At 44.3% G+C, this 22,422-nt stretch overlaps 1 protein-coding gene across 3 annotated transcripts in view; it reads left to right on the forward strand.

The window, feature by feature from the left end:
• EML6 (EMAP like 6) overlaps positions 1 to 22,422 on the forward strand; it is a 234,721-nt gene that overhangs the window by 182,810 nt on the left and 29,489 nt on the right. For 2 of the 3 annotated variants that reach the window (XM_040351651.1, XM_040351652.1), the window contains exons 28-29: positions 18,673 to 18,751; positions 21,324 to 21,453. In XM_040351651.1, coding sequence (XP_040207585.1) covers positions 18,673 to 18,751; positions 21,324 to 21,453 — 209 coding nt within the window. Of the gene's footprint in view, positions 1 to 10,972; positions 10,982 to 18,672; positions 18,752 to 21,323; positions 21,454 to 22,422 lie in introns of all 3 variants that reach the window. The other variant, XM_040351653.1, reaches the window with a different exon arrangement.

Here is a 22,422-nt window from a genome sequence, read left to right on the forward strand (position 1 = left end):
ATCGGAGCTGAATTCTGCCGAGAAACCCGGCCGTGTGTACACTTTCGGCCGAGGAAGCCAACGAGTTCCTCGTTGAGCCAAATAGAGAACATGTTCTCTATTTCCTCGTTAGTCAATGAGGAAACTTAGCTCGCCGAGATCCTCGGCGGCTTCACACAGAACTCGACGAGCAAAACAATGAGTTTTGCCCGTCGAGTTCCTCGGACGTGTGTACGGGGCCTCAGGGTGACATTCTTCTTAGTGACCACGAATGGAAGGGCATTTTTCCCAGTGGACCGCAATGAATCGGTTTTAGCAGAGGTTCCCTGAAAACTCAATTATTTTAAGGGTTCCTCTAGAGAACGGTGTAAAAAGATTGAGAAAGGCTGATCTAATGCCACGTACACACGATCATTTTTCGGCATGAAAAAAACAACGTTTTTAAAAAATGTCATTTAAAATGATCGTGTGTGGGCTTCCAATCATTTTTCGGGTTCTGAAAAACGACAATTATTTTTTTTTTTAACATGCTGCATTTTTAAACAACGTTTTAAACTATGTCGTTTTTCGGGTTGTAAAAAATGGTCGCGTGTGGGCTAAAACGACGTTAAAAACCCGCGCATGCTCCGAAGCAAGTTATGAGACGGGAGCGCTCGTTCTGGTAAAACTACCATTCGTAATGGAGTAAGCACATTCATCACGCTGTAACAGACAGAAAAGCGCAAATCGTCTTTTACTAACAGGAAATTAGCTAAAGCAGCCCCAAGGGTGGCGTCATCCGCATGGAACTTCCCATTTATAGCGTGTTGTACGTCACCGCGCTTTGCTAGAGCATTTTTTTTTAAAACGATCGTGTGTGGGCAACGTCGTTTTAATGATGAAGTTGGAAAAAACAAAGTTTTTTCTACATGCCGAAAAACTTTGTTTTTTTCATGCCGAAAAATGATTGTGTGTACGCGGCATTAGACTTGTAAAAGAAGCCATAAGATGAATCAGCCCACTTAAGTCCTGTACACACGATCGGATATATGATGGAATCTAATCCGATGGATTTTTTTGTCGGATATCCGATGAAGCTGACTTTCATCAGTCTTGCCTACACACCATCAGTCAAAAATCCGACCGTGTCCAACGCGGTGACGTAAAACACTACGACGTGCTGAGAAAATTGAAGTTCAATGCTTCTGAGCATGCGTCGACTTGATTCTGAGCATGCGTGGATTTTTCTCCGATGGAGTTCCACACAGACGATCGTTTTTTGTGACTACAGGAGGGGGGGGCGGCGCCCGGGCGTCCCTATGGATGCACGAGGCATGTAGAGCCAAGCACCTCTATCCCCGATATTTGAACAAGGAAGAAAAAGGGTGGGACTTTATATGAGGCATGCATCCCTGGAGATTACACAATACAAATGAATATGGCAGGTACCTAATACAGTAGAACTAAAAACGTTGCATGAAAGCATTGCATAACAACAATTGTCAGTCAATAGTTTAATTGTATATAAATCACAACAATAATGCACAGTATACTAACATAATTAGTTCATACTTAAAACATTGTAAAGGACCAAATTCATTGAGGCGTGTCTCCATAGTAAATAACTGTAACCTTAATTAGTTGGTACAATCCAATTAGTCAGGCCCAGACTGGCTATAGGGCAGACCGGGCATATGCCTGGTGGGCCGAGGCCACCGTGATGATCAGGCCGCACAGCGGGAGGTAAGCGGCGATCGCGGCCTGGACAGGGTTTTCACAGGTCACGGCCGCCGCTTGCCTACCGCTATGCGGCCATGCCTGTGCCTTCTCCGGCGGAACTAGCGGCTGCATGGGCTGAGCTGTGTGTCTCTCACACACAGCTCAGCCTCAGAGCCGCACAGACGGCTCTGCTCTCAGCCCCTACGGATTGCTCCTCATCCAGCCATGGGTGTCCGTCCGCACAGTGGGGTAAGGGGGGGGAGCTGTGGGCGCTGTCAGAATGTCCCCCGACCCCCCCCCCCTCTCCTTTCTCATGTCGGGCTTGTCGGCAGCACGGGAGAAAAAAAAACTTCCTGCTTCCCTCCCAATTGGCTACAACAGAGCTCCAATCGGAAATAACTAGTGGGGCATCATGGGAAATGTAGTCCCAGAGATAGGAGGCCCAATTAATGTCAGCAGGGAGACGGCTACAGTCCCCAGCATGCACTCTGCTGGGGGGGGAAAGAGAAAACCCGGAAACAAGCAGGTACTACAGGAGACATGGAAAAAGAAAGAGGACTGTGCTGGAAGAACTAATAGCCCCAGCACCACCAGATAGAGCCACGCTGTACCCACACCACCAGAGAGAAAGAGAGCGCCACGCTGCACAGCACCACCAGAGAGAGAGCCACGCTGTACCGCACCACCATAGAGAGAGAGCCACGCTGTACCGCACCACCATAGAGAGAGAGCCACGCTGCACCGCACCACCATAGAGAGAGAGCCACGCTGCACCATACCACCAGAGAGAGCCACGCTGTACCGTACCACCAGAGAGAGCCACACTGTACCGTACCACCAGAGATAGCGCCACACTGTACCGCACCACCAGAGAGAGAGAGCCATGCTGTACCACTCCACCAGAGAGAGCCACGCTGTACCGCACCACCAGAGAGAGAGCCACACTGTACCGCACCACCAGAGAGGGAGCCACACTGTACCGCACCATCAGAGAGAGAGAGTCACGCTGCACCGCACCACCAGAGAGAGAGAGAACCATGCTGTACCGCACCACCAGAGAGCCATGCTGTACCGTACCACCAGAAAGAGAGTGCCATGCTGTCCAGGACCACCAGAGAGAGCAGGTCAGTGTCACTGGGCAGTGTGGGCACAATAGGTGACAGACAGTACTAGCATTTTATGGACACAATAGGACTGGGACATTGTAATATAAAGGGGACTGCACTGTAAAAGGGCACTACAGTCCCCTTTATATCACAGTGTCCCTGCACATTACAGTGTGGAGGACCGACACCATCCACCCCCGTGACTGTCTACCGACATCTCTGACACCCCCTTCCCCCCTGCCCCTGGAAAAGTTGGCTGCTCATTCTAAAATGCCCGGGCCTATTTTTTGTCCCAGTCCGGGGACAAAAAAGGTTAGCATATGACTTCAGCTGCCTCTCTGTGTATACCATCAGCTGTGTATATCTCTGGATCTACCGATCGTGGTATGTTTAGTTTTCATTTCCAAGTATTGAGTACTACTTGGATCAAGAAGAACTAGGAAGACCCCTTAAAGCTTATCCAGAAAATGTGTATTTGCAAATCAAAGAAAGTATTAATAATTTGTTTGGGCCAAGCTTATCCAAACAAACCATTTGCTTTACATAACTATCCGACCACTTTGTGCCCTGTTACATACTGCTGTAGCATTCGCTACATGCAGTCTACATACAGTAAGCGGCCTTGTCTCCCTACAGCAGTATGGATGACTTTCCTTCTGCTGCCGAAGCTAAATCGAGTTGGCCTGAATGCTTCTCCAGTGGAAGATTTCCCTTTACCTCCTGTTTGAGGTCAGATTTTTTATTTTCCCTTCCTTTCTCAGTGACAGTTGTCACTGGTACAAATAGAGAATTAAATCTCCCCAATGGGGACCCAGATAGCAATAAAAACTTAGATGGAAATTGAAGTGCCACAGCACTGCTAAGGCAAGCCAAAAATTATGCAATTTTCTTTCCAGCAACTACCGGTTGCAGGAAAGAAAATCTCTTAATTCCCCTTTCAACACAGTGTTGATGGAGGAATGCCTCCTATAGCGCTATTGTATTCTGCTGGAAGGCATCCTTCCCTGCCGGAAGAACAAAATGAGTACTGTTAATGTCTATAGCCATCAGGGGTAATCGCATGTAGGAAATCTGACAGGCTGGTTGTACGGAAGTCGATTAATGGATCGACTTCAGTACAACTAGCCTGCCCCTAGATGTATTGAATCTCGGCCAGCCACTGCTGAACTGACCAAGATTCAATCCATCTATGGCCTGCTTTAGAGGTCAAAATACAACTATATTAAAAAAAAAAGTCAGGTGGACAATCCAAACAGTAGCCAACCTGATCTTTTATTGGAACAAAGTTGTATCTGAACCTCTTAGCAGTGCTCCGTCTTGCCGATTTCCATTTTTGCTACATTACAGCACAAACCAATGAGACAGTGGACATCCTCTGAGGTAAAGAATCTACCTGCCTGGGAACAAGGTTATTTACATCAGCATCGTTACTTTAAGATCGCAATACCAATAACATATCCTTACAGGTCCAGTGCTATTTTTCCACTCTCTCCAGCAATAGACTTGACAGAGGCTCTTATCTTTTCTCTATCAAAAGCTGGTTTTGCCTAAGGTGCACTTTAAGGCCCCGTACAGACGACTGAACATGTCTGCTGAAACTGGTCCGCGGACCAGTTTCAGCAGACATGTTCGGTCGTGTGTAGGCCCGAGCGTGCAGGATTCCAGCAAACATTTGCCCGCCAGGCCTTTTCCCAGCGGGCAAATATTTCTGGACTTGTTTTAAAACAGCCCGCTGGAATCCTGCCCGCTCGGACATGTTCGGTCGTCTGTACAGACCTACCGAACATGTCCGAGCGCCCGCCATCCCTCGCCCCGCGTATTGTTTACGCGCGGATTTCTGTACGATGGTTAGTACAGCCATCGTACAGAAATCCCCGGGCAGACATGTACGGTGAAAACGGTCCGGCGGACCGGTTTCATCGTACATGTTTGCCCGTGTGTACGCGGCATAACAGATTGTCAGACATTGCCTATGTCTTATGCCCTGTACACACGATCGGTCCATCCGATGAAAACGGTCTGATGGACCGTTTTCATCGGTTAACCGATAAAGCTGACTGATGGTCAGTCGTGCCTACACACCATCAGTTAAAAAAACGATCGTGTTAGAACGCGGTGATGTAAAACACGACGTGCTGAAAAAAACGAAGTTCAATGCTTCCAAGCATGCGTCGACTTGATTCTGAGCATGCGTGGATTTTTAACCGATGGACGTGCCTACAAACGATCGTTTTTTTTCTATCAGTTAGGTATCCATCGGTTAAATTTAAAACAAGATTGCTTTTTTTTTTTAACCTATGGATAAATAACCGATGGAGCCCACACACGATCGTTTGGTCCGATGAAAACGGTCCATCAGACCGTTCCCATCGGTTTGACCGATCGTGTGTACGCGGCATAACTTTACTCTGATATAGATGGCTAGCTGAAGCCCTAAAGTTATTCTGAACCACCTAAACCATTTGATTAGGAAATGTACATAGGTATCATTATGTTCTAATAAATTAATAGGCAGAATTTTTCTTTGGCTTTGTGTTCATGACTGCAGAGTGAGACTTTCCCTACATTTCCTTCACTAGTATTGGGACACCCAGCATGGCTTTCACAAGCTGAGCTTGGCATTTGGCTAAGCTAGTGTTGTCAGTGGCTTAGCAAAGCTCCATTGTTGCTATGTAGAATCAACTAGGGAGAGCACTACTTTATCCTGCTGTCTTTTACTAGTCTTTCTATAGGTATATATGGTAAACACTGGTCAGTAAAGTGGCTTTTTTGTTCATGAATACTAAAGAAAGATTGCACAGTGAGACAGGGTTCATCCTATACATGGTCTGTACTACAGTCTGTGACACCAGGCATGAGATCTTGCCCCACATGGTGGTCACAGGTTGAGCTTGGGGTTTGACTAAGCTAGTATGGAGCAAATCTGCATTATTCCTGTGCAGAATCAAATAAAGAGAGCTGGGGCAGATCCACAAAGGTATTACGCCGGCGTATCTCTTGATACGCAGCGTAATTTCAAATTTTGCGCGTCGTATCTTTGTTTTGTGTCCTCAAAACAAGATACGACGGCATCTCGGCTAGATCCGACAGGTGTACGTCTTAGGCCGAGTACTCACGAGCAGACATGTCCGATGAAACCGGTCCGCGGACCGTTTTCATCGGACATGTCTGCCCGGGGACTTCTGTTCGATGGCTGTACACACCATCGAACAGAACTCCGCGCGTAAACAATACGCGGGGCGTGTCCGCGGTGTCGCCGCGTCGATGACGCGGTGTCGCCGCGACAATGACGCGGCGACGTGGGCGGGCCTGCCTTTTAAATGCTTCCACGCATGCGTCGAAGTCATTCGACGCATGCGAGGGATGGCGGGCGGCCGGACATGTACAGTAGGTCTGTACAGACGACCGTACATGTCGGGGGGACAGGTTTCCAGCGGACTGTTTTAAAGCAAGTCCAGGAAACAGTTGTCCGCTGGAAACCTGTCCGATCTGCCCGAAAATGGTCCGCTCGTGCCTACACACGGCCAAACATGTCTGCTGAAACTGGTCCGCGGACCAGTTTCAGCAGACACGTTTGGTCGTGAGTACGGGGCCTTAGTACGCCAACGGATCTAAGCTGCAATTTTTCGGCGGCCGCTAGGTGGTGTTTCCGTCGAATTCCGCTTCGAGTATGCAAATTAGCTAGTTACGGCGATCCACGAACATACGACTGGCCGGCGCATTTTTTTACGTCGTTTGCGTTCGGCTTTTTCCGGTGTATAGGTAAAGCTGCTGTTATGAGGCGTACGCAATGTTAAGTATGGCCGTCCTTCCCGCGTAGAAATTTTAAATTTTTACGTTGTTTGCGTAAGTCGTTCGTGAATAGGGATTTGCGTAGAATGACGTCACCGTCGGAAACATTGGCTTGTTCCGGGTTAATTTCGAGCATGCGCACTGGGATACCCCCACGGACGGCGCATGCGCAGTTAAAAAAAAAAACTTTGTTTACGTCGGGTCACGACGTGTTAACATAAAACACGCCCCCATTACATCCATTTGAATTCCGCGCCATTACGCCGCCAAAGATACACTATGCCGCCGTAACTTACGGCGCAAATTCTTTGAGGATTCGAAAAAAAAGTTAATGCACCGAGGTACGTGAATCTACCCCAGCTATGTTTATCCTGCTCTCTCTAGTAGACTTGCTATAGGGATATACAGTATAGTAAACACCAGTCTGTGACACAAGTAGCTTGAGTAAAAGTCCAAGCTAGCCCATCATGTTCATGCATGGGTTGGGGGTGAGGATGTTTTCGCAGGGTTCACAGACAACTTCGAAGACCACGTGTTGGATCAAATACTACCTGACCTGATACAAAATGGGAGAAACCTGTTGTAGGGGTGAGCTGTCATTTTATTTTAGAAAACATGACATGTCACTTAATGCTGAAATAATACCTAATTGTATAAGGGCAGTATAAGTGTAAAGAAGCTTGTAGGAAAGCATACAGTATAATTTGTAACTAGAAGTTTCCAAGAAAATAATATGGAACACTTGTTATATCTGATAACAGACAGAATAGTGCTCTGTTAATATGGTAGTTGAAGCTGTATTTGCATCTAGAGCCCCTTCCTTGTTCCCAGAACATCTGTAGTGCTTTCCTGTGTCCCTGGTTTATACTCTAAAAACCTGCTTGCTTATTGGGGCCTATATACTAAGCCGTAACCTTAACCATCAAGCTTAGTGTAAAAACGTATATAATAATCTATTGACTATTGTATATATTTTTACTACGTTATATATATAATATATATAAATTATTAATTTATATATTAAATTTGACAGTACATTGGTGAAATGCAGAATAAAATGTGTGTACCAGTTCTGCTGTAGAAAATTAAAGTGTGACTCTCAGAAAGCATGCCTGTATTTGGAACTTTGACTGATTGAATCATATTACTTAATATGTCTCATAGAATTTCACATCAGCAACTTTCTTTTTTTATTATTTTATTATTATTTTATTATTTATTTTTAATTTATAATTTATTTTATTTAAAACTTTTATAATTTATCATTTATTTTATTTAAAACTTTTCTACACTGTCCCTTAAAAAAAAAAAAAAACGTTTTTAACAACTTTATTGCACATCATCCCTTGTCATAACAATAAGAATATCAGGTCCTCTTTATGAAGAGACCTGGGGTCTATTGGACCCCAGAAGCATCTGATCAAAAACTGAGATCGCTTTGAGCAGATGCTTTACAAGCTAGTAATGGCTTGTAAACATCAAACTGGAAGTGATGAAATCCTTGTCTTGCATCACAAAGGGGAGATGGGTTCGGATTGAAACTTCCTCCCCTCTCAGAGTTAATGGTGGCGGGAAAAGGGGGGGGGGTTAAATGCCCTGTGGAGGTGGGTTCGGATTGAAACTTCCTCCCCTCTCAGAGTAAATGGACACCAAGGTGGCAGGAAAAGGGGGGGGCTTAAATGCCCTGTGGAAGTGATCAAACGTATAACTGATGGATCACTTCTACAAGAAAGCCCAATGCCAGCTGAAATTTTTGATACCGGGGTGATGCCTGCAGGTGTGGGCATCTTCCCGGTATAAGCATTTCAAACCAAGGATGTACGGGTACTTCCTAAGGGGTTAAAGTGGAACTCAACTGTGTCTGAGCACCACATACTGAAACACTATTTCATTTATTTTTAATATATAAAGCAAATTCCCCATCTATCCAGGTCTCCATGCTTTATTTTGTTAAGTAATTACTTGGAAAAATACACCCTAGCCCAGGGGTGCCCAACCACTGGCCCGTGGGCCACATCTGGGCCTGTGGAGCCCTCTGATGTGGCCTGTGACCTCCTGCTTTGGGATGGTGAGTTGGCAAGCCCATATTGACCTACCATACTGGAAGCATCCGTGTTTAGAATGGAGCTGACGGTAGAGGAAGCATGCAGCTGCAGTAGAGAGCAGAGCCACTGCTTCCTGTATAGCGCCGGTGTAGTGTCACAGTTTGCTGCCTATCGTAGAATGCTGCGGAAGTCACGTGGCGGCCAACTGCGCATGCGCGATGCGTTCCAATGGATTTACGACAGTACACACCAGCGAACCCGGCATTCAGGGCGACGTGGATTTAGAGGAAAGTGGCCAGTCGGCATCACGTCCTCGCTTTGCTCGGACGGATCGCTCCGCTCGCTCGGCCTCCTGGCTCTTTTTTTAACATCCTCCAATTCACGGGGATGTTACGGAAAGAGCCTGGATGCCGACCGAGGTTTCACTGGTGTGTACTGTCGTGAATCCATTGGAACGCATCGCATTTGCGTTTGGAACGCATCGCGCATGCATTGTACGATAGGCAGCAAACTGTGACAATACACCGGCTCCTGTCACAGGCGGAGTGATACCAAATGCACTCTGCCTGGAACAGCAATAGCCATTTTTACCTGAAGGGTGATTTCTGAAGTGAAGATTGTGTTTAAAAGTCAGTTCTTTTTAATTAAAATCACATTGCAATGGGCATATCTGTTTTTTTGTTTTTTTTCTGCAAAACTGATTCACAGGTGCAGCGCAGACTGATTCAGCTCTTTAGTGGACTTGTGGCCATTTATACCCGCCTACCTCCATTCCGTTCCTCTAAAAAGAACGGAAAGGTATCTGTCCCCTTCTATCTGGGTGGATTGGGTTGGGGGGCCCATAGAGTAGCATTGCCTGTGTCCGTGTCTGCTCTGCATATGAAGAGTGGACACAGACCTGTCATCTGCCTGCTCTGCTCATTGTGGCCCTCGATCTGTTACCAAGTCGCTTAAGTGGCCCTCGCTCTTCAAAAAGTTGGGCACCCCTGCCCTAGCCTTTCTAGCTGCTGCCATATTGAGTAAGAGCAGAATATTTGCGTAGCATTTACTTCCTGGAATCCATCTGCAGGGCCGTTTGAAGGAATTTGGGGGCCCCAAGCAAAATGGGGGCCCTCCCAAGTACCCCCCCCCCCCCGCACGCAAAGCCTACGTTCGCGCTACACAAATTTTTTAAACCCATGTTCTTACTCCCCTCCCTTGTCCCTATCGTTTGCTAATCTCACCTCCACATCTTCCCTGTAGGCTGTAGCGTGGCCAAGCTCCTCTTCCTACTGTCAGTCCGGGTACCGAGCGTTACAGGAGATTCAGTTTCCTGTGTTCCCGGCCGGACTGAAAGGAAGTGAGCACTCAGTGGGCACTTCCTGTCAGTCTGGCCGGGAACACAGGGAACTGAATCTCCTGTACCGCGTGCGGTACCCGGCCGGACTGACAGGACTCCAGGAGGAAGGAAGAGGAGCTCGGCCACACTACAGCCTGGGAAGGGGAAGTTGGGGGCCCCAGGCCAGCTCGGGGCCCCAAGCAATTGTTGGTTTTGCCTGTCCTGTGGCAACGGGCCTGTCCATCTGTCCTTAGGTCAGGCGTACAGGCAAGAGGGTGTACTTAGCTGAGAAAGCCCCTCCTCCCCTCCTTTTAGATGAAAGAAAAAAATGGCCATAAAGTCTCCTGGGATGTATGACATAATTGTGGCCTAGTAAATATAATATTCATAGCTATTTATTTACTTATGCTAACAGCATAATGATTAAAAATAGTTCATGTTTCTAGCAACTGAGCGGGGGCTGAACTGCAGATATCTAAAAAAATAAATAAAAAAAATGTCCCCCACAGATATGACAAGCCGTTATTTAATTACTCCCCTGCATCTACTGATCTTGAAATATCAGATTTGTGTGGAGCAACCATTTAAGTCGCAGTTTCTTTTGCTCAGTAGGTTTTGTATTTGTTTGCATGCAGTTTCATGAAAGCTAATCAATGTGGAATTCACATGTACAATTAGTGGAAACGGTAACCAGGGAATAGAAAATATATTTAGTAGTTCCAATTATAATGGTTACACACCATTAATGACTCAAGCCTAGTAAATAGGCCCCATTGTGTTGTTATTTTCCAGTACCTCTGGGCTTTTAGCACATGATTTGTGATGAGGATCATGATTCATATTCACTAGTGTGGGTTCTCCCTTCCTCTCAGACCAATGCACCAATGTGTCTGAAAGTTGCTGGCATGCGTTCATTTGATTTGTACGGCAAATCAAAGCTCATTTGACCCTCGCTTGTGCATGAAACGCATGCTCAGGTGTCCTCAGCAAACATTCACTAAGTTTTTCACTTGGTTTTATTTGCTGCTTACAAGGGGATCAAGGTAAATTTATATATCATGATAATTGCCATCATTCGTATTGAAGTCTAACTATTCACTGTTTTGAAATAAGTTATCATTGTAAGTTATTTTGTAAGAGATGTACAATTGCTAAACAAATGTGTGTTTAAGCCAAAGAAAAAAAAATGGGCAATCAAAAGTTTTCTTCCCTTCACATGTACAGTATCTTACAAAAGTGAGTACACCCCTCACATTTTTGTAAATATTTTATTCTATATTTTCATGTGACAACACTGAAGAAATGACACTTTGCTACAATGTTGTGTAGTGAGTGTACAGCTTGTATAACAGTGTACATTTGCTGTCCCCTCAAAATAACTCAACACACAGCCATTAATGTCTAAACCGCTGGCAACAAAAGTGAGTACACTCCTAAGTGAAAATGTCCAAATTGGGCCCAAATACCCATTTTACCTCCCCGGTGTCATGTGACTCGTTGGTGTTACCAGGCCTCAGGTGTGAATGGGGAGCAGGTGTATTAAATTTGGTGTTATCCCTCTCTTTCTCTCATACTGGTCACTGGAAGTTCAACATGGCACCTCATGACAAAGAACTCTCTAAAGGATCTGAAAAAAAGAATAGTTGCTCTACATAAAGATGGCCCAGGCTATAAGAAGATTGCCAAGACCCTGCAACTGAGCTGCAGCACAGTGGCCAAGACCATACAGAGGTTTAACAGGACAGGTTCCACTTAGAACAGGCCTCGTCATTGTTGACCAAAGAAGTTGAGTGCACGTGCTCAGCGTCATATCCAGAGGTTGTCTTTGGGAAATAGATGTATGAGTGCTGCCAGCATTGCTGCAGAGGTTGAAAGGGTGGGGGGGGGGGGTCAGCCTGTCTGTGATCAGACCATACGCCGCACACTGTTGATATCGGTTTAGACATTAACGGCTGTGTGTTGAGTTATTTTAAGGGAACAGCAAATTTTCACTGTTATGCAAGCTGTACTTTCACTACTTTGTATCAAATTGTATCAAAGTGTAATTTCTTCATTGTTGTTACATAATTCAAATATTTACAAAAATGTGAGGGGTGTACTCACTTTTGTGAGATACTGTATAGCAGCTTAAGACGAATGTCGGTATTGAAGAAACTCAAATTCCGGTTGTCGTATTCTAGAGAATATTGGCCACTTCAGCCCTTGCACCTGTATATTTCTTGTAGACCAGAGCAATTTCTACATCTCTGCTACTGGCCTGTTTATTCAACAATAACCAAGTAACACATTTATAATTTTTAAGGGGCTTTATTTTGATAATATCTTGCAAAAATATTTTATTTGTAAAGTAGCTACATTTTTTTAAGCAATTTATAGGAAAAGATATTATTTTTACCAGTTTAAAAAAAAAATAGTGACTGATGTCACTATAGAAATGTATTCTATCATTTCTCCCGTCTATAACACCTAAATTATGCCCAATCAAAAATTTAAGTGCCACATTTCTGAGTTAGAACGAACATTGCAATTACACTATGGTATTGGCATGGGACTTTTAATGCACAGAATACGTTTTACTGTTAAAACACATATGTATTATTCAAAATTGTTTAAAAGAAACACCAATATGATTTTCATATCGCACCACAAAGGTACATCATAAAATACAAAAATAATCTTGATGGCACATACTCGAAAGAAGTGGGCTCACTCCTACACACATGGTGGTCTTGCTCCTTAATCCAATCCGCTTCACTGCCTCACAACCCAAATCGCGACTCTTCCAATTAATCCCCCCCAGCCCAACACTCTTCCATCCCAAGGTCAGCCTATCATAGATCATTAGCAATACATATGGTAAATTTGGCTAAGATGTGTATCCCAGCCTGCTGGCCCTCCCCCCACGCACTTACGATAGCAGACTGGATGAAGCGCATAAACAAGATTGCGGAAATGGAGGAGCTTGTTCATTTGGCCAAGGAAACAACTTCTAAATTTATGAAAACATGGCCTTGCTGGCATCATTTTAAGACACGGCTGAATATTACCAGCTCCTGACTTAGCCCATTGACTGAACACTCAGTCTCTTGCCGGAGGAGGAGGATAAAGCCACCCTAACACCTCTCTCTTACATCCCGGGCCTTTCCCTACTCGTTCCTTCTCCTCCCTTACGCTTCCTTTCTTGATATTATCTTACCCCCCCCCCCTTTTTTTCTCCTCTCTCTTATTTTTATATAAATCTCCCCTTACCCATACCCTACATTTTCTCATTTATCTTTACTTTTTTTATCCCAACCCAAATGTGTTTACCCAGTATCAGGCTCTCCAAACCTTGCTTTGAATTTTCCCACTGTCGTAATACAGTTTTGGTCTGCCAACACAGCAGACCGCCCTGGAGCCACCATCCCCATACCGGTTTCTATTAGCCTGTTGGCTGCAACTGCACAGGGAGCTATTATTTCCCGCACAACGGGCTGACCAAATTCAATATGAAAGCTCAAGTAGGGAAAGTTGGACTTAGACCTTCCCTACATGTTATCACATCGAAACACGGGCAAACACACTATTTGATCCTATGCACTTTACTTTTGCAATGTTCCAAATATGTTAAGGTTTTATGAGCAATACAAATTGGTGAAGTATATATAGTATTGTGTTGTCTTCTCTCGATGTACTCCCACTTTGGAGCTTTAATATTCAGTATTTATTATGTCACATATATTGACCCCACCCATTCATTGATGTACCATTTATGTACAATTTATGCCTTTTTAAATAAAGCTCTTTTGAAACGGGGGAAAAAAATACAAAAATCTAAAAAAAGGTCAGCATTAGTACTGCAGTATAATCTTCTTTACAGCTCAACGTGTTTCTTGGACATTGTCAGGAGCCACAATAGAGACTTTTTTATATTAATGGCATCTTCTTTCCATGGCGAAAACTTTAAACTGCAGTTTTATCCTGGTAAGGTAGTATTCATGAAGTCCTGGGTAAAGATAGAATATCAGGTCTCTTGTAAATATTATATCATAGCATATCATGTGATATGGCTGTGGATAAAGACTGTCCAATCTAGCACTATAGGGCAGTGGTCCCCAACCTTTTTGGCACCAAGGACCGGTTTGTGGAAGAATATTTTTCCAAGGCCCGGTAGGAGGAATCGCGATGTGTTGCGTTAGCGGTTAGTGCGGGAACCCTGCAAATCCATTGCGGGTTCTCGCATCACATGCTTTGCGGCAGTTCACATTGCCCTATGCGAACTGCTGGGAGTGTAATTTAAAAGTTAACAACACCCCCAAATCAGTTTGCATATCGCAGTGCGATCTGCAAACTAGGACAGGAATCGGATTGCATGGGTGTGAACACCCATGCGATCCGTTTCTGCTACGAAAAAAAAGGGTCCTGTGCGAGTTTGATGTGATTTCAGCCATACAATTTTTATGGCTGAAATCGCATCGCACAGAGATCGCATGTGATGTGCACTGCAGTGCGGTGCAAATCACATCCGAACTCTGACATTGGTGCAGTGTGAACCGGTCCTAAATGTCCCAGTGTAAAAATATTATTAAATGTCCCAGTATAAAAAAATTATTAAACGTCCCAGTATAAAAACGATTAAATGTCCCAGTATAAAAACGATTAAATGTCCCAGTATAAAAAAATTATTTAATCGTTTTTTTTATACTGGGACATTTAATAATTTTTTTATACTGGGACATTTAATGTCCCATAATAAAAAAATGATTAAATGTCCCAGTATAAAAAAATAATAAATGTCCCAGTATAAAACAATATGCATGTCCCTCCGCAGTGCCCACTGTACTTACAGTCTCAGGGCGGGAATGTGAGGGGAGCCGTTCGCTTGCGGGAATGCATAGAGGATGAGGGCAGAGAGATGACGTAATTATCTCTCTGCTCTCATCGGGTGGCTGCGACGATGTGTAGCGTAGCCTTGCAGCCCCGTATGTTAGGGCGGGACAGCTTGTATTATGTCCGCTCCCTGATTGACCAGGAGGATCAGTGTAACAATAGCAAATTTTCATTCGCTATTGTCACACAATGGGCGGGCTCGGGAGGGCAATGCTCTGCGCCTCGACCGCCACAGTGAAATTATTTAAAGTTCCTCGGGCGGCCCGGTACCGTTTGATCCACGGACCGGTACCGGGGGTTGGGGAACACTGCTATAGGGTATGGCAGGAAGCATTTAAAGCTCAAAGTAGATAGTCCCCAGGCTGGGAATTTGTTTTGGTTGACTTTACAACTCTCATGGCAAAGCTGCTGCAGACTCCATTAATGTTCTCAAACTATAGATGAACCAGTGGATTACCAATCTTGGATCTTGCTATATTGTAGCCCTCATTTATGCCGTTTAAGATCCCTCATTGGGAACTATCTACTTTGAGCTTTAAAAGCTCCCTGCCACACCCTATAGTGCTAGATTGGACAGTCTTTATCCAGAGCAATATCACAAGATATGCTATGATATAATATTTGCAAGAGACCTGATATTCTGTCTTTGCCCGGGACTTAATGAATACTACCTCACCAGTATAAAACAGCAGTTTAAGCTTTCCGCCATAGAAATAAGATGGCGTTAATATATAAAGTCTGTACTGTATTAACTCCTGACGAAGAGAACAATGTCCAAGAAATTTGTTGAGCCGTGGAGACTATTACATGCAAAAATACTGCAGTACCAATGTTCACCTCATTTTATATTTTTGTATTTTATTATGATGTACCTTTTGTGGTGTGATATGTGGTGGTGTGGTAAAAAAAATTTGAATAATAGAAATGTGTTTTAACAGTAAAACGTATGCTGTGCCTTAAAAGTCCCATTCCAATACCATAGTGTAATTTCGATGTTAACATCTAAATTATGTTTCTGGTATAAAGCATTAAGGAGTTATTAGCAAATAAACTGAAGGCATTTTTTTTTCAATTTTGCTTAAACAAACTTTAAATATTAATGATTAAAAAAAATAAAATATGTTAGGCCAGTCTATAGATTGTTACTTTCTTTCCTTCAACCACAGGTTAAAGGATAGAAAATTGCTCAATTCCCCCATCAATACTGTCTGTGTTGATGGGGGAATTGAGCATTTTTCTTTTCCTTTTAACCCATGATTGGAGGAAAGAAAATTACATAAAGGAAAGAAAATCGCTCAATTCCCTCATCTACACAGACAATTTTTGATGGGGAAATCCATCCCGCTGCGCTATTGTATTCTGACAACGGGAGGTTTGCCCACCATCAGAAAACAAAGATTACAGTTGCTGACTATACAAGTAGTAATCATACAAAAGAGCCTGACAGGCTGGTTGTACTGAAGTAACTCTACTTCAGTACAACCAGCCTGCCCATAGATGGATTGAAATTCGTCCGTTTTTTGCTGAACCAGCTGAATTTCGATCCGTCTTAAAGTGAAAAGGGAATGGCATGATTTTTTATGAGCTCATAAATTATTATTTTTTACTTACAAGGTTGGTTTAACTGACGACATGTGTAGATCAAAGGCCATTCCTTTGATCTGCACATGAAAAAACTTTTTTTCTAAAGGAGTTGAGAATCTTTACACAATAAACGGTGTGAATGTTCACTTCAATTATCCAGTTGTGCAGATGAAATAAGTAAACTTTTTTTTATGATTGTATAATTGAAGGGAATATTCACACAATCTATTCTGTTAAGCGGGCGTGCCCAACTCCAGTCCTCAGGGGCCAAGGTCCACACACATTTTTAGTATTTCTCTAAAAGACAATAGGGATAAAGAAATCGGAATTATTTGGTCCCCAAAACAAAGGGCCAGATTCACAACCAGCGGGCGCAACGTAACTTTTCAGATTTAAGTTACCCCGCCGCAAATTGCCCAAGTTAGTGCCCGATCCACAAAGCACTTGCCTGGAAATTTGCGGCGGTGTATCCTAAATCAGTCCGGCGCAAGGCGGGCCAATTCAAATGGGTTAAGTCCCATTTAAATTAGGCGCGCTCCCGCGCCGGACGTTATGCGCATGCTCCCGATGCTATTTTCCCGACGTGCTTTGCGCGAAGTTACGTTGCGCCGAGGTTTTGTGAATCGCGACGGGTAAAAAAGAGTTGCGGCGGGAAAAATAAAAAAATTGACAGTGACGCGGGAAAGACAGGTATGCTTTTACATGGTGTACTAACTTTACACTTTGTAAAAGGTACCCTATCTTTGCGACGGCAAACTAACACTTACGGCGACTTCACAAAGGGAAAAACCTTCGTGGATCTCCGTAAGTGCTAATTTGCATACCCGACGCTGGTTTACGACGAGAAATGCCTCCAGCGGCGGCCGCGGTACTGCATCCTAAGATCCGACAGTGTAAAACTATTACACCTGCCGGATCTTAGGGATATCTATGCGTAACTGATTCTATGAATCGGCCGCATAGATAGAAACAGGGATACGACGGCGTATCAGCAGATACGCCGTCGTAACCCTTTTGTGAATCTGGCCCAAAGTTCCAAAGGGCAATTGGACTATCTCGGTACAGATTTGAAAAATAGAATCGGGTGCGGAAACACATATATAGAAAAATATAAATAAAGTTTTTATTAATACAAAATTAGTAAAAGACAACACAAAATCATATACAGATTAAAAACATGGTGGCAAACCATACATATCACCAGTATAAAGGTCCTCAAAAGGGGAGAATCACAATGGGATTGTGGATCACGAAAGGCATCTCAACTAGTTTTGCGGTCTATTGTCGCTTCGTCAGGAGAATATCTGTAATTTGATTGACAATTTAAAGCGGGGGTTCACCCTAAACATTTTTTTTTTTCTAGCATGCTATCAAGCATACTAGCGCGATCTACAGTACGCCTATATTTCTTTTTTTGGCGCCGTACGCACTGTTTACTGCCGTAATGAAGTTTCAGACTCCCCGCGGGGAATGGGCATTCCTATGCACAGGGAAGATGATTGACGGCCGGCTATGGCGCGTCATGCTTCCCGAAGATAGCCGAAATAGGATTTGCCTCTTCACGGCGCCTGCGCAGTCAGCTCCGATGTCTGTGCGCAGGCGCCGTGAAGAGGCAAGTCCTATTTCGGCTATCTTTGGGAAGCATGACGCGCCATAGCCGGCCGTCAATCATCTTCCCTGTGCATAGGAACGCCCATTCCCCGCGGGGAGTCTGAAACTTCATTACGGCAGTAAACTGTGAGTACGGCGCAAAACAAAAAAAGAAAGGCATACTGTAGCTCGCGCTAGTATGCTTGATGTTATCATAGAAACTTGTTTTTTAGGGTGAAACACCGCTTTAATCAAAAAACTATTCTATTAATTAGATCAATAGTACAGTCTCATACATAAAAAACAGAAATATGATGTACATGGGGGAAAAGTGCTGCTTACCTATAGCCCTTGCCAAAATGGGACTGTAGACGTCACCAATATTGCAATTTTTTTCTAACAGACGATAGTAGATAATGTTTCACCAAGTCAAAAAGGGACTGTGCTTATACTGAAATCCTGGGCAGTTTGTGGCCCCTGAGGACTCTCAACTTGTTTAGTAAATCAGCCTCAATGTAACAATGATGTTGTTACATTGTATTTCTCATTAAAGCTTTGGACAATGTTTGGACCTTGCTCCAAAGCCTTATTTTACACAGTAGCAAAAAAAATTATAATGTATATAACATTATTAAAAAGAGATTTAATTGCCACAGTTTCTTTGATCAGATATCCATTTATATATTTTTAGACCGTCGGTTAGCAGAGCAGCTCCTCAGCCAGAAAAACTACAGAAGAACAACATTAATAAGAAAAAGAAAGTGGTCGAGGTATGTACTGTGTATATAGGTTTCTGTGACACATGATCGGAAGAAGGGGTTAATGACCAACGTTTTGGAATGGTATGGCCAACCAAATCATATAGGTATGAGGGTCAGATGTCCATAAACTTTTAGCCATATAATGTACATTTATATATAGATATGCATGGCCCATTGAACATCAGAGCTGTCTGGAGCACAGTGGGTGACAGACAGGAAGAGCTGTGTAAACAATGGCCCAGATTCAGGTACATTTGCGTTTTATTTGCGGAGGCACAGGGCAACGATTTTGCCCTGCGCCCACGCAAATATTTTGCGCTGCCCTCGATTCACGGAGCAGTAGCTCCGTAAATTGCGAGGGCGCGCCGGCAAAATTGCCCGGCGTAAGCGCGCGCAATGTAAATGATCCTGCCGGGGGCGGGAATCATTTAAATTAGGCGCGCTCCCGCGCCGAGCGTAGAGCGCATGCTCCGTCGGGAAACTTTCCCGACGTGCATTGCGGCAAATGACGTCGCAAGGACGTCATTTGCTTCAAAGTGAACGTGAATGGCGTCCAGTGCCATTCACGAATCACTTACGCAAACGACGTAAAATTTGAACGTCGCGACGCGGGAAGGGCGGTATACTTTAGCATTGGCTGCCCCTACTATTAGAAGGGGCAGACTTGCGCTAAAGACGCCGTACGGAAAATCCGTAACTTGCGTACGCAGGGCCCGCGCAACTTTGTGAATCGGTGTTAGTATGCAATTTGCATACTATACGCTGATCACAATGGGAGCGCCCCCTAACGGCCAACGCAAGAATGCAGCCTAAAATCAGCGTGGCATAAGAGCCTTATGCCACGCAGATTTTAGGCTGCAGTCGGCGTTACAATGGTTCTGAATCGGGAGCATTCGTAACGCCAGCGCAAGTAAGCAATTGCGCTGCGTAACCTATGGTTACGCAGGCGCAATTGCTTACTGAATCTGGGCCACTGTTTTTAGTGTATGCATTCATTAAAAACTCCTTTGATTTGAAAAGATCAAGTTGAGAAGTTGAAGTGGTTTGGGCATCTTTTATGGATGCCTACTGGCTGGTCCTTTCAATGGCTGAACCAGCCCCATCCAAATGGGTCTAGAATTAAAAATTGAAGTGCCACACCACTGCTAAGAGGTCCAGATACAACATTATTCCATTACCAGTCAGGGGCACCATGCAAAGAGTAGCCAACACATTTCGGGGGTTCAAGCTGCCAAACAAGCTGCTGATAAGGCCCATGCTTGTATTTCACACTGGAAATAATATCATTGTAGGTCCAGTTCACTTCTTACTTGTTCACATTGTGCCAGTCAAGCCCTGATGAAGGGGAACTTGGACCCCTGAAACACATTAAGCTGGATTCAGAGAGAGCGCCGCAACTTTAAGGCGGCGTAGCGTATCGTATTTACGCTACGCCGCCTTAAGTCAGAGAGGCAAGTACTGTATTCACAAAGTACTTGACTCCTAAGCGGCCTAGCGTAAATGGGGGTGACCCGACGTGATTGACGTTTTTTACGAACGGCGCATGCGCCGTCCGTGTACATATCCCAGTGTGCATTGCTCCAAAGTACACCGCAAGGATGTATTGGTTTCGACGTGAACGTAAATTACGTCCAGCCCTATTCACGGACGACTTACGCAAATAACGTAAAATTTTCAAATTTTGACGCGGGAACGACGGCCATACTTAACATTGACTAGTCCAGCTATTTGATGGAATAACTTTACGCCTGAAAACGCCTTACGTAAACGGCGTATCTTTACTGCGACGGGTGCACGTATGTTCGTGAATAGGCGTATCTAGTCATTTACATATTCTACGCCGAACTCAATGGAAGCGCCACCTAGCGGCCAGCCTAAATATTGCACCCTAAGATACGACGGCGCAGGCTGACGTATCTTAGCTAGGTTTAAGTGTATCTCAGTTTGAGAATACACTTAAACTTACGACGGCGCAGATTCAGAGTCACGTTGGCATATCTACTGATACGCCGGCGTAACTCTCTCTGAATCTGGCCAAAAGGCTACATTTGGATCGTATCCCTTTAAATGGAATAAAGTTGTATCTGGACCTCTGAGCAGTGGTGTGGCACTTCAATTCTCATTACATTCCACTACAAATCAAGGAGACTGTGAAGATCCTCTGGAGTATAAAAGATGGCTGCTCGGGAACCAGATCATTATTTACCACCTACCTTAAGATAACAATACCAGTAAGATAACCCTTTGGATTCAATGCTATCTTGCCACTTTCCTCAACCGTCCAAATGGGTGGAAGTCCAGAAACCAGGACGCAGGTACAAGGAACAGACTGGCAGGCCTCAATCTAGCTGGCCTGGGAACAGCAACCACGAAAAGCTGGAATTAAAGGCAAAGTGTGATTCTAGGCCAAACTGCTTATCCTGGTTCTTCACCTTTCCTATGCGAGTGGCTGAGAAATGAATGAATGTAGAAAATATTGACTTGACCCATCGCATTAGTTATACTATCGACCTTTACAAAGAGTATTTGTATATTTTACCATCACACCCTCTGTAAACTGCTGCCTTGTACTGTGTTGCAGGATCTCTCTCTGGAGCATGTGTTTGGCTACAGAGGCTTTGATTGTCGTAATAACCTGCATTACCTCGGTGAAGGTACTGATATTATCTATCACACAGCTGCTGCTGGCATTGTACAGAACATTTCTGCAGGTATGGTTACACAATAACAGACGAAAAATTTCATATTCTGCATGCAGAGGCGTATCTAGTGAAAATGGCACCTATGGCAAGCACTGAAACTGCGTCCCTGTCGAAACATTTGAAACCCGTTTTTCAGATAACCTTAACAAAAAAAAAACAGCTAACAAAACTGATATTTATCATCCCGTGTGATACCTTGGGTAGTGACATATCCTCTTTATGGAGAAATCTGGGGTTTATTAGACCCCCTGATCCCTCCTCTGCCCTCCAACGCATATTGGCTGCTTTCTTAGCTGATACCAGCCAGGTAAATGCAGAACTGATACTGGAAGTGATGAACTCTTCATCACTTAAGGCCTCAGTTGTCACAGAGGAGAGGGAGAAACTGATGTTCCTTCTTCTTTGTGCGCTGCCAATCCGACCAGATGGAATTGGATAGCATGGGAGAACAGGGGAGGGCTGTGGCTGAACGCAGCAGGGATAGCGCTGCCATTGTCCATTAGCAAAGGTGCTGAAAAGGAGATCCTGCCTATACTCAGGAGGAGGGAAGAAGAGACCCTGAGACCCTGGGAAGTGCCTTGTTGCCCAGCCACTCAACAGTGCCCCCTTCATATGGCACCCATGGCACTTGCCATGGCTGCCATACCCTAGATACGCCACTGTCTGCATGATATCGCCAAATATAGTTTATAAGGATTTCACCTGGGATATGATTGACTTCTATTAAAGGTACATACTGGAAAAAGATTGGCGACAACAGCAGTCCAGGTCCTTTTTAGGCATTGTCTGTCAACCATTAATGCCTCATGTTCCAATATTTGAACAGTAGTGATGTGGTAGTTATTTTATATCCTACTGCTTAAGGTAACATATGAATTTTATGCACAAAAAAAAAAAAAAACCTCAGGTATAAATGGGTTAAAGTGGACCTCCAACCTCATCTATCATGATTTCCCCCCCCCCATTTTCACATACAGA

This window comes from Rana temporaria, chromosome 4, assembly GCF_905171775.1.
Source record: "Rana temporaria chromosome 4, aRanTem1.1, whole genome shotgun sequence".
NCBI classification, from domain to species: domain Eukaryota; kingdom Metazoa; phylum Chordata; class Amphibia; order Anura; family Ranidae; genus Rana; species Rana temporaria.